Source organism: Terrapene carolina, unplaced genomic scaffold (assembly GCF_002925995.2).
Source record: "Terrapene carolina triunguis isolate 2854851 unplaced genomic scaffold, T_m_triunguis-2.0 Scaffold142, whole genome shotgun sequence".
Classification (NCBI taxonomy): domain Eukaryota; kingdom Metazoa; phylum Chordata; order Testudines; family Emydidae; genus Terrapene; species Terrapene triunguis.
The window spans coordinates 2,781,007-2,798,375 of record NW_020664493.1 but is presented as its reverse complement, the minus strand read 5'-3'; the positions used below and the strand labels follow the sequence as shown (position 1 = coordinate 2,798,375).

The 17,369-nt window shown below is 42.8% G+C and overlaps 1 protein-coding gene across 2 annotated transcripts in view; it reads left to right on the top strand.

Moving 5' to 3' along the window:
- The window catches only part of LOC112104761 (WD repeat and FYVE domain-containing protein 2), a 115,789-nt gene that overhangs the window by 50,477 nt on the left and 47,943 nt on the right, over positions 1-17,369 (top strand). For both annotated transcript variants that reach the window (XM_024197280.2, XM_026653667.2), the window contains exon 2: positions 9,387-9,454. In XM_024197280.2, the coding sequence (XP_024053048.1) occupies positions 9,387-9,454 (68 nt within the window). The remainder of the gene's footprint in view (positions 1-9,386; positions 9,455-17,369) is intronic.

Genomic DNA, 17,369 nt, shown 5'->3' with positions numbered 1-17,369 from the left:
GCTTGCTTGTCAAGGTAGTATAAATGTACTAGATAATACTGGAGTAAGTTCCCAACTTTGTGTTAAGTATAGGTCTGCATATTTTAAGGGGCTTTTTGGTAGTGGATGCTTGAATAATTTGAATAGTTGCTTTATTAACCTGTAACTAAGTACACATGGAATAAAATAGGATATATTGTCCACATTTGTGTCTACTTTAAACCAGTAATTGATTTGGTTGAATCTGTTAACCAAATCCTTCTCTGATGACTAAAGAAGAACCTAGGACAATAAGTATATAATGATGAATAGCCATGCTATTGTCTCCTAGCACTTAATAGTAGTCAGATGCTGAAGTCCTTGCTTGGTCCATATTGAGGCACATTCTCACTGATTTCGGAGTTTGCTGGAGTAAAAAGTAGTGAGTAAAGACCTTGGAGTTTGATCTAGTAATTTGTCACTTTCCGATGGAAGTTGCTATAGAAAATACAAAGCCTAGATTGATCTCTACCCTCCCTTTGCCCCCACTGCAAATATGCAGCGCCCCCCCCCCCATTTTATGGATCGAAGATTTAAGCCTTCTCTTTTTTTTTATAAGACAAATTACTTTGAAATTATTTCCTGTCACCATCTCTCACTTCTATTCTTCTGTCCTCTGTCACTATTAACTCTCTCATAGAAATGGAAAAACTCCCCACCACTAGTTACAAGCCACTGGAATTAGGTTACAAATTAATTGCTGCTAACATAAATAACCTTCTGTTCCTCCAGAAATCTCCTGGAGGCCAGTTCTTATTAACTGGCAGGGGCCATTCTCAGCTCACATCTCTCACTCAAAAGGTGGATGGAGCAGGTCCGTACTGGTCGTCTTTGGGGGAGGTGTTATGATACTATAGTATTTTTTTGTAAATTTATTTTGCTCAGTTTCTTTTTCTTTCTAATGGCAGGATCTCTGTCAAAGATGACAGAATTATCAGGGTTCTGGCTTAGTTTGAAACGATGTTATCAAGAGCAACGTTTTCCCTATCTGAATATGACAGCAGGATAAAGCTTTTGCTGTTGGAGGCAAACATTTCAGTCTTCACTTCAGATCAATGTGCTTTTGTGAACACATCAGCATTGTCGCTGATGGATATTTGGTAACTTTTTTTGTTTTTGTTTTTTTTTTGTTAAAGTCTTCATTTTGCTAAGGCAAGAAAAGACCTAGTACATGGAGGTCAAAGCATGCTTGCAAATACATCTATCCTATGAGCACAGAAAACTGTACAGTTCAACAAACCCTGGATACACCATTAATATATCCTTTCCTAAATTGCCTGTTGTATTCTGCCCAAGTCCAAGTATACAGACTTGCTCCAGTCAGGCAGCCAGTATCTGAACTTTTAAGTAGTCCCCAAATAGAGTTCATTGTTGTCTCCTCTGTGGATAGTACTGGGGAGCTTTTCAAACACTCTTAAGATGGATCTTTAGTCAATACAGCTGACAGAGGGCAGTTGTATGTCTGGCTGCATGGCATTATCTTCACTGAAAGATCTTTATTCATTTTGAAGGAGCTGTCTTCCAGCCCAGTTATACTTTGGGGGCTAGAGCTGTAGGCAAACCTATTACATTTTTAAATTTGTCTTGCTTCCACGATCCCCTGGGCAGCTTCACCATAAATGGAGATGTAACCCATTTTGCTCCTAACATTGAACTTGACATTCACTATTGAATTTTTCCCTCTGTAAGAGGGAAAATTACAAATCTAATGCCATGGTAATTATCCAGCATGCATTTCTCCCACAGCACGTGGATGCTTCTGGGTGTGGAGCCATATCCTGGCTCATTCTTTTTCCTCCGAATTCTCCCTAATACACTTGAGCGAGGGCTGGATCTGGTATCATCAGGTGTTGGTCTGCCTTGTCTCTCCCTCGATCTCAATAATCTTTAGAAACTGCTTTGTCTATATTGATTTTTTCCCCCCAGTATTAAGCTTTTCATGACAGTCTAGAACTACTAACAGTGGTATGTAACCTATCATTTAAATTAGCTATGCTCCAGTCATCTGGTATAGAAGCTGATGTGACGCCAGATTTTAAAAAAGGCTCCAGAGGTAAGCCTAACTTCAGTACTGGGCAAACTGGTTGAAACTATAGTAAAGAACAGAATTAGCAGACGCATAGATGATCACGATTTGTTGGAGAAGAGTCAACATTGGTGAGACATTGTTTTTGTAAAGGGAAATAATCTATTAGAATTCTTTGAGGGGGTCAACAAGCATGTGGATATAGTGTGCTTAGATTTTCAGAAAGCCTTTGAGAAGGTCCCTCGCCGAAGGCTCGTAAGCAAAGTATGCAGCCATGGGATAAGCGGGAAGGTCCTCTCATGGATCAGTAACTGGTTAAAAGATAGGAAACAAAGAGTAGGAATAAATGGTCAGTTTTCGTAATGGAGAGAGGTAAATAGTGGTATCCCCCAGAGGTCTGTGCTGGGACTGGTGCTGTTCAACTTATTCATAAATGATCTTGAAAAAGGGGTAAACAGTGAGGTGGCAAAATTTTCAGATGGTACAAAACTACTCAAGGTAGTTTAAGTCCAAAGCAGACTGCAAAGAGTTACCAAGGGACCTCACAAAACTGGGTGACTGGGCAAGAAAATGACAAATGAAATTCAATGTTGATAAATGCAAAGTAATGCATATTGGAAAACATAATCCCGACTATACATATAAAATGATTGGGTCTAAATTAGCTGATCGTGGAGTCATTGTGCATAGTTCTCTGAAAACATCCACTCAATGTGCAGTGGCAGTTAAAAAAGCGAACCAAATGTTGGGAATTGTTAGGAAAAGGATAGATAATAAGACAGAAAATATCATATTGTCTCTATGTAAATCCATGGTTTGCCCACCTATTGAATACTGCGGGCAGATGTGGTCACACCATTTCAAAAAAGATATATTGGAATTGGAAAAGGTACAAAAAAGGGCAACAAAAATGATTAGGGGTATGGAATGGTTTCCATAGGAGGACAGTTTAATAAGACTGGGATTTTTCAGCTTGGGAAAGAGACAACTAAGGGGGTGGGGTATGACAGAGGTCTATAAAAGCATGACTGTTGTGGAGAAAGTAAATAACACAAGAAGTAGGGGTCACCAAATGAAATTAATAGGCAGCAGGTTTAAAACAAAAGCAAGTTTTGGCTATGCGTTGTGTGAAGAAAATCTGTGGAATGCTTTGCCAGAGAATGTTGTGAAGGCCAAGACTATAACAGGGTTCAAAAAAGAACTAGATAAGTTCATGGAGGATAGGTCCATCAATGGCTATTAGCCAAGATGGGCAGGGATGGTGTCCCTAGCCTCTGTTTTCCAGAAGCTGGGAACGGGCCAGAGGGGATGGCTTACTTGATTACCTATTCTGTTCATTCCCTCTGAAATGCCTGGCATCGGCCACTGTCAAAAGACAGGATGCTGGGCTAGATGAACCTTTTGGTCTGACTCCGTATGGCCATTCTTATGTTCAATATCTGCATGAAATTCATGGTGACGCAGATCTCTACAGTAAGTGGGGTTGTTAGAGTGGAATTCTGATTAGTATGTAGGAGAGGAAGGTATGTAAGAATCTCTAGAAAATCCACATACTTTCTGCATCATTTTATCTTCAGAGGGGATAGATAGATAACTAATTTGTTGATATCTGATACAATGCTTAGAGGATAAGGCATTTGTTTGTTAAAAATTTAAATCCAGCCAGCACCGGAAACTTAAAGGGTAAGTACCTGTGATCTTAAATTGTAAATTCTTTGGGGCAAGGACTGACGTCTCATGTTTTGTACAGTCCCTGGGACAGTGGGACCTTGGTGTATAACTGGGCTCCTCGGTGCTATTGCAATACTAATTAAAAATAAATCTCACAAGTGTGTGGGCAGTGATGCTGACTGCCCCTAGTTTAGGTGAATATTTTACAACTACTAGGAAAACGTGACTCTCCATGACAGACAACTATCCACACATACTGAGGAAGCTAGACTGGAAGGTGATTTTTTTTTTTTTTTTTTAAACAGGAAAGCCACCCATTTTTCAAACTTCCTCCTATCTGGGCTATAATCTTCTCTCTCTTTCTTTTTTCTTTGTTTTTTTTTTTGGGGGGGGAAGAGAGGTGTCCATTTTCCCATGCAGTTCCTCAGGAAATTTTGACTTTGTAGATGTTCAGTTGCAAAAAACCTTAAGGTTACTCCCTCATAACAGCATCTTCACCCTGTAACTCCCCAGAATGAGACTTCAAAACACCAAACTCATACATTTTTCAGGGGAAGGGGGGAACTGCAGGGAGTAGAGAACACAGCAAATGCACAGTTAAGGTGGGCAACCTTATCTAATGAAAGTGTTAAAAGAAAACAAAACAAACCTTAAAACACCCTGGAAAATGACCATTGAGGTAGCACTTACCACACAACATAGTCACCCAGCGAACTGGGCACCTGTACAGATGCCACGAAGAACTCAGAAGTCCATGTGATACTGTATCCCTTCATAGTAAATATTTGCCATTATTGGAATCTCTTACAACAGAGTCCATGATGTTAAAGTGCACACAACTGTGAGACAATGCTTAGATGCTTTCTATATGGTTAGATACATTACACTCAAGAATAGTATCTGCCATTTCCCAAAATGTGATCATGCAGGATGTTGAGGATAACCCAGGCGCACACAGGAGGGGCTTTGCATCTCAGAGGATTGATGCACCACCTCCTTACCATCCATTGAACTTACAAGATCTTGCAGGTCAGAACAGAGGTGACTGGCAAAGATACCTAAGGAATTTTGCGTTTTGCCTGCTTGCATTGCACCAGGTGCCAAGCATTGCTCTGACTCCCTTTAACATATTATACACACTTAAAAATTAGGATCTGACATCTGGGAAAAGTGTCTTAGTGGTCAAAAAATATCATATGTAACTTCTTGACTTACTTTATTTAGTAGTCTAGTCAAGCAGACTAGTTGGACTTGGGATGCATGCACACACACTCCTGCATAGAAACTGGAAAAAATTTGTATTTAAAAAGCAGTGTTAAAATTAAGTAATAAGATTTTGTATCCCTTTAATATATAAAGAGTGCAGTCTCACTCCTTTGAGTGGCATAATTGTTCATTTTATGCAGTTTTTCAGTCTATAGAATGCACAAAGATCTGTCATGAAAGGACTAGAAAAGTATCCATTGATTCATCGAGTACTCTCAAAGTTCTTTTTAAATCATTTCACTGGCAGCAAAATATGACTTCACTTTCAAAGGGATAGTTCATTTCCATGGTAATGTGACTTGCATTCTAGAGCAGCTGAAGAATGGATTTTGAGGTGGGTGGGTACTCTGTTATATTTCAGTAACTAAGCAACCAGCAGATATACTATATGCTTTATTTCCATAATAAATGCATTTAAACTACATTTATTTGTGCTTTGCTTTCTTATGAGGTTTTAAAAATTCTGGGTTTAATTTCTGGCGGACCGTTTTGTACCAAGAGGCGTACAAAAATGTGCAGAATGTAGGCTGAAAGTCACTTACAGGGGATAGTTTGGCTCCTCCTATGCTCTAAATTCTTGATGCTAAATATTTATTCTGCTGCCTGAATTCTTTGTAAGCAAATAAAACTTCTGAATAAAGATTAAGGGGCCCTGCTCCATTTCTATTCCATTCAGAAATGGGCAGTGTCAATGTAAATACAAATATTGTAGATAAACCATCTATTAGAGGTGATTATTATTGAAGTTTTTAATAAGGCTCCAGTACTCTTCAGGGCAGTATTGATTAAAGAAAATGTAGCTTTTCAGCAAAGTAACGCAGCCCCCAATATCTGAGTTCATTGCAGTGTTTTCTACTAGTTGAAGATGGACTGTTGAGTGCATTCTCCTACTCAAAGGATAGTAAACTGCCAGGATTTATCATTATTCAGTAGCTCTTTAATAACTAATAGAATTCTTTTTAAAGTGCAAACGAAAATGTAAAGAATAATTTGTATTAAATGTGAACTTAGTTTTTTGCTGCCTGATTTGATGCTGGACACTGAGAAGCGAAGTTTGGCGTACCCCATTCAAAGTGTCCATCTGTTCTAATCTAAATTGTAAATACGCTATCTCCTATAGGACTTTACATTTAAAAATCCTTGCAGAATAGGGTATGACAGACAGTCCTCTGCTAGGATAGTAGTGGTAAAACTGGTACGTCTAGATATGTGGGGGACTATCCCAAAATAAACATATTTTGGGGGATGATAAAAGCAAATTCAAAGAAGACTAGGTTAAAAAATTCATCTGAACACAGCCACCTAGTTGCTGGCAGTCAGGGAATTTCCAGATGAGGTAGATCTTGGCAGGTTTTGATTGCTGCTTGTCTATCTATTGCTGCAGGCTGGTAGAAGCTTTATGTACCCGTGCTGTTGTGATAGTACAGCAAAGTATGTGACATTCTTGTCACAAACATACAAACCTGAAATTTAACAAAAATATTCCATACTTGTGTGATGGAGGGGCCAGCAGACTGAATGGATTACAGGGCTACAGGCCAGGTTCTTTGTGGGGAGGCCACGGATTATCTAGCAGGGCCTATAAAGATAGAGAACTCATTGGCCTCCTGGGAAACAAGCCTGGTGCATCAAAAGTGGAAGGCTAGTTCTTGGGATTGGGAGTGGTTGAGCAGCTCAAATGCTATACTCTAAAAAGTCTGCTCCTCAGAGCTAACACTACTAAGATCAGTGTAAGCCTTTTATTAGTGTGTGTTTTGACACTGGTCTGTTTGCTGCCTTTTTAAAGACTTCTCTGCTCTGAAGAGGAAGGGAAACCAGTGAACATGTTTGCTGCCTGTTTAAGTTTTACGTTCTCCTTGCTCAAAAGAGGGAAAACCACTGCATCTCTCAGCTTTCTTGAAGGCTTTGCTTTAACTCTCTCCCAGAGAAAAGCAAGGAGTTTGTTTAATGAGGAGGAAGAAGTATGCTTAAAGTCAGGAGCATTTGAGAAGCAAACCTGGAATGCTGCCACAACTCCAAAGAGCAGGGAGGATTGGAATTTGCTTACCTCGATGCTGAGGGAGTGCTAAGTGGCCACACGGTGATCTCCTAAGTACCATTTATTAGACCCTAATAGTGTTGCTAAACTAACTAGCCTAATGTCCTCCACAAAAATCGGTCTGCAGTCATCACAATGGCATATTGACCTTATTTGTGATTGTCTAAATTTACATTACCCTAGCATACCTGTTGGGTTTCTGTACTGACACTGTTAACTAATAGCTGCTACTTGGTGGTTTGTACTCATTTCTGTATACTGAATATTGTGTGTGCAAGTCTACTAAAAAATTTATTAAGAGGAGACCATGAAATAAAGGCAGTTCCATTTAATGTTAATAATTTGTATTACCATAGTGCCGAGGAACCCTAGCCACGGACCAGGATCCCATTGTGCTAGACACTGTAATTACACAGCTAAAAGCAGGTCCCTGCCACAAGGAGCTTAAATCTAAGACCTGTCTACCCCACAAAGCTTTATCAGTAACAATTCTGCCAGCATATAGCAGCTGGCATAGCTATTTCGGTGGAGGTGTGTTTACATTTGGCTGCCTTTGCTGGTGCAGTGGGTCCCCATAGTGCCAGGTTGTATCATCAGCAGCTGTGCGGCACAGTGGGAAGGCATCCCATTATCCCCATCACCATCTGGCACATTACTTTGTGGGAAATGTTTGCAGGAACACATGTTGATATTGAGGGAAACCAGTGCTCTCAAGGAGTTGTGGGAGTTTGGGGTCAAGTTCCCACAATTCTCTGGTCCATCTTGATATCTACTGTCTTTCTCATGACAGTTTTCAGTCTGTCCACCACCTCACTGGCAAATATGCATGCTCAACTGATTAGCAGAGCTCTTGTGGCTGCTTACAAAACAAATCAGTCACCCTGTTTTTAATTTGTGGAACCACAGCTACCACAGTGTGGCCGGCTGCACGACACTACAAATGAAAATACTAAGGGGAAGTGGATGATGCGGCTATTGAATGAAACTTGGCCAGCTGCTGCAGGTGGCCACTGGCAGTTCTGGGCCCATGCAGCAAGCACCAAATGGTGGGATCAGATTGTGATGCAAACCTGGGATGACCAGCGGTGGTGGCATAGCTTTTGGATGCAGAAGGCCACATTCCCAGAACTGTGTGCTGAGCTCACCCGGCACAAACACACCAAAATGGGAGCTGCTTTTACAATGGAGAGAGTGGATGTGAGACAAGAGACAACAGATGGATATGGATAGAGGGATGGAGGAGTACAAGGAAACAATGTGGCCATATTGGTTGCAATGATAGACTGCAGTCTCAAAACAAATTTGATTGTTTTCCTTAAAATCTGCCAAGGTGTATCTAACCCTTCACTTACTCATCTATAAATGACAGTTAAAACTAAAAAGGTAATTTTAACCAAATGCATGTCTTTTAAATAGTCCAAACTATAAGTCTTCCAGTATTGACACTAACAAACCACCTCAGGTATCCTTTTCTGAGTGGCATATGTTCCAAAGAACTACATAAGAGGCATTTTAGTTAAGTATATTTGTATAATGTCCGAGTCTATAACTTTCTGAATTACTTGATTTTTATGAATCCGAGGGGCACTAGGGTACTGTGAACCCCTCCCAACCTTTGAACAAGAAATTCAGTAATTCGGGTAGAGCCATTCTGTTTGCATACTATGAAATGTATAAGTATCTAAAGGATGAATAACAATAATTACCGGTAGATAAAAATTCAAATAACGTTGGACTAAAATCCTTGTAACTTTCTCCACCTCCATACAACATGTTCAACCCTGCTAAATTAACTCTTTACATTAATTTTACAACTGGTAAAAGGTGACAGATTGACAGTACTGTGGACTGAATTCTGCTTTTCCACCAAAGGGGTACAGCAGCGCCACTATAGTCTCTTCCACCACAACCACCCAGCCTCTAGCTTCAACCAGGAGCTGGAGGGACATCGGTCTTTGGCCTCTCTTTCAGGAGCCCTTTTGATTAGAATGTGGTTCATGTTGCTAGTAATTAGTTGTCATTGCTATCTTAATGACTGTCTGATGGATTATATGAAATGTGTTGGTGGCCATAGTCCACTTCCTAGTGGGCAAAAGTCAACATCAAAAATGCTACCACACATGCCAGATAGTTTGTTATTATTGGGCATTCAGCAGAGATGCCAAGGATTGGGATGGGCATAGAGAATTAACTGTCACCTTATCCCTAGATACAGTTAATGACTGAGGCAGGCTAGTAGGGAATCAAAGGGATTCTTGTGTTTTGTTTTCTGGGCAAAATATTTTGGTTTTCAAAGGCTATTTGTCTAGTAACTCTAACATTCACTTGAAAATTAATATGAATGACTGACTTATTTTTCCTCTACAGAACTGTCCGTGTGTGGCTGAAGAGAGAGAGTGGACAATATTGGCCTAGCATATACCATGCAATGCCATGTAAGTATTTTGGGATGTTCATTCTTTACTGTGTATTTGCCGACTGACTTCTTTGGCCCTGGACATGTACCTCTGAGCTTGTGACCTTTTGGGGAGCTCACAATTGTATGCTAGATACTATACTTGAGCTAAATGTCTAGGTTCTCTGAAGCTTGTTTACCAAGTTATGAACCGATTAAAAAAAATCCCCTATCTTTTTTTAAATTTAATATAAATTATTTGATACTTTGTAAAAATTTCTCCTTTGTTTCTATTACTAGCTCAAGTGTTAGTAGTGGTGATTTCTTTTTAAAAGCAAAAGGCACAGTCCCTACCCTGAAGAGATGACAATCTAGTTCAGATTCATGATGCACCAGTATGAGCTGAAGGTGGTGTAGGGAGTTTTGCAGAGGAAGTGGTGTCTCTTTTGTTGAGAGAAGGTCTAGAAGAGAGGATTGTCTGATATGTGAGAAGAGGGAGGATATCCCCAAAGAGGTGGCATCAGTGAAGATACAAAGAGGAGAGTGGGAAGAGAATACGTTGGGGCTGGATTGGATGGGCAATTTGAGATGAGCTCAATCTTCTGGCGTATGGGTTCTGATGCTGGGTAAGTGATATGACCACTCTGTCACAGCAGCAGCATCCGGAGATGTCAAGCATATCCATCCACCATCAATGAGCTAACTAAAGAATGAAAGTAGAAAGAAGTGAACAGAATTATAAACAGGAATGGTGTTTACAGAGCCTTGAAATTAAGGGGAAATCAGGAAAATCAATAATGGGATTTAAAGTAGGCAGTGATCTGATCAGAACAGTGGGAAAAAGTGTGCTTATTTTTCACTAGGCATCCTGGAGGGACAGGAAGGTGGAAGTTGAGGGAAGCCAGAGAGGAGAATGTTACAAAAATTAAGGGAGGAGATGACCATAGCATTTGTCAAAGTTAAGCAGTAGGGAATGGAGAAGAGTGTGGGTTCCATAGATGATGATGATGATGATGATGTAGAGGAAGATCAGAAATGGCTTTCGGCAATGGAAGGAGGAGAAAAAGGGTGAGACACCAAATTTCTGAGCTGGGGCAGTGGAGGAGGCTAGTGGAATTTGGCTGCATTAGAAGGGAGGGCCAGCCTGAGGGCAATTGGAGGTGAGTGAAGAGTGGGGGAGAATTCATGAGTAGAGGGGAAGATCTGTGTGTAAGGGGAAAAGAGTGGAGGATGGAGGACAAAGTCCTGAGGGTCATTAACAGAATACTGGAGAGGGGAGGTGAAAGTGCAGCAAGAGGAAACTAGAATCACTGAGTCAGGTGATGAATGAATGCTTGAACACTTTTATATACAAATATAATGCAAATCACCAAAAGCCAGGAAACTCAGTCCAGTCTAAAATTCTGCCATTAAAAAGGGGTCAGTCAAGGCTGAGGAGTCTCAAGTAAGAACCTTTCATATTTCACCCCTTTCTCCTATAGCATTATAACCTTTAAAATGCTTAGTGGGCAAGAATCTGGTATTGGCTACTGCAGGATACTGGACGTACAGGCCAATGGTCTTCTCCAATGTGGCAAATCTTGGCTACCTTCTAGAGAAGGGTTGCACTAGTTGTAGAGGGAAGTTTATAAATGATGCACACAACAGGTTGGCATGACTTCTTTGCTGATGCACCATGTTAAAGTTCTGTCAAGCTGCTGATTCCTTAGCAGGTATGGCTCCTTAAGTCAGTTCACACAGATATAACAGAAGTGGGGAGTGATTTTTAGAGAGAGGGTACCAGATCTAAGGCAGGTTTCTGCATGGAAACCCTAGGGAGAAAGCTTAGGCTGGCTTGTGTTGTGCTTATGAGTTACCAATAAAGAAAAAAATAATGGGATGGGTGGGAGGGGTAAGTTTGAGCTAAGTGTGCGTGGATTCTATTCAGAGCTAGGTGGAAACCCCACCTGCTCATAGTGTACTGAAAACCAAAGTTATCCTGTGAATCTGAGTTACTAACATGTAACGCTCTTCCCATCTCTCTTCCTCCCTCAGCCTTGCTCTCCAATCAGAGAATATTTACATGTTAAGTTTACATTTTAAGACTTGCTGATTGACAGACCCATCTCTTTACTGGGAAATGCATTGTACCTACTCAGTGTTTAGTTCCCCAGTAATGGCTTGTAAGCTTGGAGTCTTAGCACAGCATTGTTGTATTGATGGGTTACTAACATCCTGCAGCAGGAGTATGCAATATTTTTTGACATGTTCCAGACCAAACCAAACATGCTCAACGGGGGAAACACCCCAGTTACTCTATTCAAGAAGGATTCCAGGTGTCCCTGGCAGGCCGTTTCTTCTAACCGCCATCTTGTGTCCATGGGTGAGCTTGTGGGAATCTCAGTGCTTGAGTGGTCTGTATATTCAGTATGTTGCTCAAAAACATACCGGGCCACATCCTCTGCTGGGGTAAAAGTAGGTAGCTCCCTTGAAGTCAATGAAGCTATGCTGATTTATAGCAGCTGCAGTTCTGTTAATCTGACCTAAGCAGTTGTGTTCCCTTACCTAGCTCTGTTGTGGAACAGATGCCTTAGCGGTATGTCATTCATTTGCTTTGGCTGATATTTATTTCTTTAAAATATTTGTATACATTTGTGTTTAAGATTTTTGTTACCTCTGCCCAGATCCCCTAGATCCAGAGGGCTGGGTTTTGTGTCTCTGCAAACGGTGGGTGTCATGAGAAAACATGGGGGCATCTCGTTAATTCTGTCTCAAATCAGTTCTGAGCAGGGTAATTTTAGATTTCCCTCTGTCCTCCTGTTCTAATCTTTAAGCCCAATTGATCTGTGGCATGTGAATCCTGCCGCCTACACCACTTGTCACGCAGTCTGAAATGGCTCCCAATTGTGAGTGCCAATTTCAGGTCAGACTGTCAAGGCATATACGCCAAACTGGTGGTATAGTCTACAACTAGATTTCACCAAACCGGTAACACATGTGCACTCCTGATCAATCTGTTAGTCTTACCATTTAGTCCCAAACCATCCCTTTAGGCCAGAGATGGACAAACTACGGCCCGCAGGCCACATCCGACCCGCGGGACTGTCCTGCCCGGCCCTTGAGCTCCCGGCCAGGGAGGCTAGCCGCCGTCCCGTCCTCTCCTGTCCCCACTCCCCCACAGCCTCAGCTCGCTGTGCCGCCAGCGCTCTGGGCGGTGGGGCTGTGAGCTCCTGCCGGGCAGTGGGGCTGCAAGAGCTGCCGGCGTGTAGTAGATTAAATTGCTCCTCGTAGGAATGTGCTACTTACGGAGCACCAGGACTGGCAGCTGTAAGTAGTACACCGTAAGTAGCACATTGCTACGGGGAGCAATTTAATACAGTACACCCCGGGTAGGGAAAGCTGTGCCTCCCCAAACAGCCTGGCCCCTACCCCCTATCCACCTCCTCCCAGCCCCCCTCAGAACTCCCGACCCATCGAACCCCCCCTGCTCCTTGTCCCCTGACTGCCCCCTCCTGGGACCTCACCCCCATCCAACCCCTCCTGCTCCCTGTCCCCTGACTGCCCTGACCCCTATCCACATCCCCACCCCCTGACAGGCCCCCTGGGACTCCCACTCCTATCCAACTGTCCCCTGCTCCCTGTCCCCTGACTGCCCCCCCCCGGGATCTCCTGCCCCTTATCCAATCCCCCCACTCCCTGCCCCCTTACCATGCCGCTCAGAGCACCAGGACTGGCAGCCGTAAGTAGTACACCGTAAGTAGCACATTCCTACGGGGAGCAATTTAATACACTACACCAGCCCTCCATACAGTTTCGGAACTCGGATGTGGCCCTCAGGCCAAAAAATTTGCCCACCCCTGCTTTAGGCTCTTCAGCCTACCTTGCCACCCAGACAAATTGGACTTCGTGATACTGGTCACTATACCAAATATCACATCTCATTAAGTTACTCCCAACCCCAAAGGGTCCGTCACTTATTCCAGGTCAATGGATACTCTCGACATCACACCAAAGACAATGCTGGCAGCCAGTTTCTCTAGTAAACAACTAAAGGTTTATTAGTTTTTAAAAAAAGGAAATGAACTATTGAGAGGTTAAAGCAGGTAAAATACATTAACAGGTGAGTCAAAGTTTATAAGTCTACAATTCTTAACATTTCAGTAATCTGCTAAATTTCCAAAAGTTCCTCAGGGTTACCCAGAGTAATTCTAGGGATCTTTGTCCACTTGTTCAGTATTCCACCCTGTTAGCATCCAAAACAGTTCAGAGATACATGATCGATTGCTGAATCCATTCTTGTAGCATCTTTCCAGGGAAGGCAGTCTGGCAAGTGTTTTCATTCATAGCATGAACCCTCTCCTTTTGCTGATTAAATATAAACAAAGTCTTTGAATTTCCATTGTCGAACACAGCAACGCATGCTTTGAAGTTAGCGATCTTGTACATTTCCAATGCTCCATTCTCATGTGATGAGTAAATGTAATGTAAGCATAGTGTGATAGCCAGGAACAATCCTTCATTAGTTTTCATTAAGTTTACACATCAAGAAAAATCTTATCTAAGTATTCTCACAATTTTTGATCTAGGGGTTAATTAAGTACAGGGATACACATAATGTAAATCGACAGCAATCAACAGTTTGTAGATAAGTGAATACCATATCATTCGCATTTCCTTTGAAATAAATTAACAGTCAAGTGAATTAGTACACTTAACGTTTCTTTGATAATCTCACACAAGAGAATTGGCCTATTGCTCTGACTTGAGCTGGCCTGTCAGCCTCACCCCCACACCCAATTTTGAGGAACATCTTGCACCATCCCCCTTGCCCAATATCTTGGAAAACTTTAGAACTATCGAACATGAGTCATGCTGTTCTAGCATTTCTTTGTAAGTGCATACAAGTATAATCCTAGGGCTGTGGTGTGTTGCCTGCTGAATTGACACACATTGTGTCTTTTCTATATCATTGTTTCTGAAAGCTATTGGATGGGACATGAGTGATTGTCACTCCCACTGCCCCACACACCTCTTACACCAGAAGTGACCTTGCTACCTGAGTGTGGAGTGGCATTGCTGTGTTCTTCACACAGTTTCTTTTAGCTTTTCTAGCCAGGAGAAAGCAGCACTGGAGCAGTGACTGTCTAAAAAGGCTTGTTAGGGCTGTAGGTGGGGGGAAAGATGTCTCTTTGCTACCAGAATGTCCTGAAATCCCTGCTCCCAAGCATAGCCATCCCACTAGCATCACATGCATATGTCACTTTGGCATCACTATTCAAAACACAGATGTACAGGATTCTTATTTGTGCTTGTTACTTGTTAGTACGCTGGGAGTGTCTGTGTGAGGAAGAGGGAGAAAGAAGGGAGAGCTACAGGACTGAGCCAGATGTCAGCTGTTTGAGTTTCTGCCGGCCTTGCGTTGAAATAGGTCATTAATGGATATCAGAATATGGAACGAGAACAAAATGAGAGAAAGCACTGGAATGAAACTTTTGAATTCTTTAACAGATGCCTCCCCCCCACCCAGAGCCAGCATCCCATATTCAACAAAATTCTTTTGTTGATGATCTTCATTTTTGGAACAGCACCCTCCTCATGCTTGATAGATTATTACTTCTGGGGAAACAGACAATGAAAACTCACAGACTTAAGAGGCACTGCTGATCTATATGGCTAACAGGAATGAACTGAAAAACAAGTTAATATAGTTCTCATGTTCAGTACATGTTAGTTGGCTTAGCAGCAGTATTCTTTACAATGGGCCTCTAAAAGATAACTACAGGCAGCTCATCCTCCTCATGTACATTCACAAAGGCTTTGTTAGTGTTAAGCATTCGAGCACTGTTTAAACCTTACTTTTGCCTGTAAATGGCCGTAAGATTATGAAAGGGAAACAGTCTAGCGAAGAGAAATATGCTAAAAGAGTGTAGAATGGAATCCTGTAATAGAGGAGGGTGGAGTTTCAGTTATGTACCAGGAGGTAGCCTGCTCTGCCTACCTGATGTTAGTTTTAATAGTTTCAATACAAACTACTGTGATCTAAGGGAGAGTGAAATACGTTGTAAATCAGGATATGCATTAGGTATAAAAATGATGGCTTTTAAATAAAATCAGTATTGGTTGTATCCCATCTCAAGGGACTCATAGGGATAATAATTATATAAAGCAGTGGTCACCAAACCGTAGATCACAATAGACTGGTCGAACCTGGAGCCTCTGTCAGTCTATCATGATCTCTGGCCGCTAAAAGTCTGGCAGCACAGCAGGGCTAAGGCAGGCTCCTTGCCTGTCCTGGCCCCAAGCCACTCGTGGAAGCGGCCAGCACGCCCCTGTGGGGGCAGGGTTCTCCGCGTGCTGCTCCTGCCTGCAAGTGCCAGCCGCACAGCTCCCATTTGCCGGGAATGGGGAACTGCGGCCAATGAGAGCTGTGGGGGCGGTGATTGCAGGCAGAAGCAGTGCACAGAGCCACGTGCCCCCCCCCCATTAGGGCCACGGGGGCGTTTTGGCCGCTTCCGGGAGCGGCGTGTGGCCGGGGCAAGCAGGGAGCCTGCCTTAGCCCCCCTGCGCCTCCAACCAGGAGCCGCCTGAGGTAAGTGCCACCCGGCAGGAGCCCACACCCCAACCCCCAGCCTTGAGCCTCCTCCCAGAGCCAGCACCCCAAACCCCCTCCTGCACCCCAGCCCCCTGCCCCAGCCCTGCCCCCCCTCCCAGAGCCAGCATCCCATATCCTCTTCTGCACCCCAGCACCCTGCCCCAGCCTGGAGCCCCTCCTGCACCCAAACTCCCTCCCAGAGCTGACAGTGAGTGAGGGTGAGAAAGAGCGAGCTAAGGAGGGAGGTGTGGATGGAGTGAGTGGGTGGGGCTTTAGGGAAGGGGTGGGGCTTCGGGGAAGGGGCCGGGTATATCCTGGGTTGCACTTAAATTCAAAAAGTGATCTTGTGCTTAAAAAGGTTGGAGACCACAGATGTAAAGTAACAGTATATACTTCATTGTAGCAGAGAGGAATGTACCATAGGGGGAGTATAGACTATATAATTTAATTCCTTTATAATTCAGTTTGAGAAGGTGAAAATGAGTGCATTAAGGGTGGGTCACTTGTCCTATTTGTAAGTAAATGAACAAAACACACCACCTCAAGTCTTTTCGGCGGCAGAAGGGGTTACTGGATCATTCCATTCTGAAGAACAACGCTTAATAAGACTAAAGCAGAGGGACTGAGGCTTGGTCTACACTAAACCCCCAAATCGAACTAAGGTACGCAACTTCAGCTACGTGAATAACGTAGCTGAAGTTCGAAGTACCTTAGTTCGAACTTACCTCGGTCCACACGCGGCAGGCAGGCTCCCCCGTCGACTCCGCGGTACTCCTCTCGTCTAGCTGGAGTACCGCAGTCGACGGCGAGCACTTCCTGGTTCGACTTATCGCGTCCAGACAAGACGCGATAAGTCGAACCCAGAACTTCGATTGCCAGCCGCCGAACTAGCGGCTGGGTGTAGACATACCCTAAGTGAAAATGACTAGTCCTGTGGGTAAAATTTTCACAAGCCCTTAAATGTTTTACCAGCTTAAGTTCTATTTTCAAAGCACTTAAGTCAATGAGACTCAGGTAGTTTCAATGGGAAGTAAGCACGAAAGGGCTTGTCTACACACAAGCTGTATCACTTTAACTATACTGGTACAATTAAAGCAGTTCAACCCCCTAGGGTGAACGTAAATAAGCCAGTAAAAAGGTGCTTTATATAAGAGAAGGAATAAGATGTATGGCATCTTTGTAAACAGAAATAACTGCATTTACACTAGGGGTGGTACCAGTATAACTATTGTGGTTTGGGGGCGGGGGGGGGGGCGGGCGGGAAACCCTAAAAGAAATAGTTTTACTAGGGGCTTTTGTTTTTTTTGTTTTTTTTAATTTTTTTCCCCAAAAGTTTTTTTTTTTTTTTTTTTTTTTTTTGTCAGCTCCATTACTGACACATTGT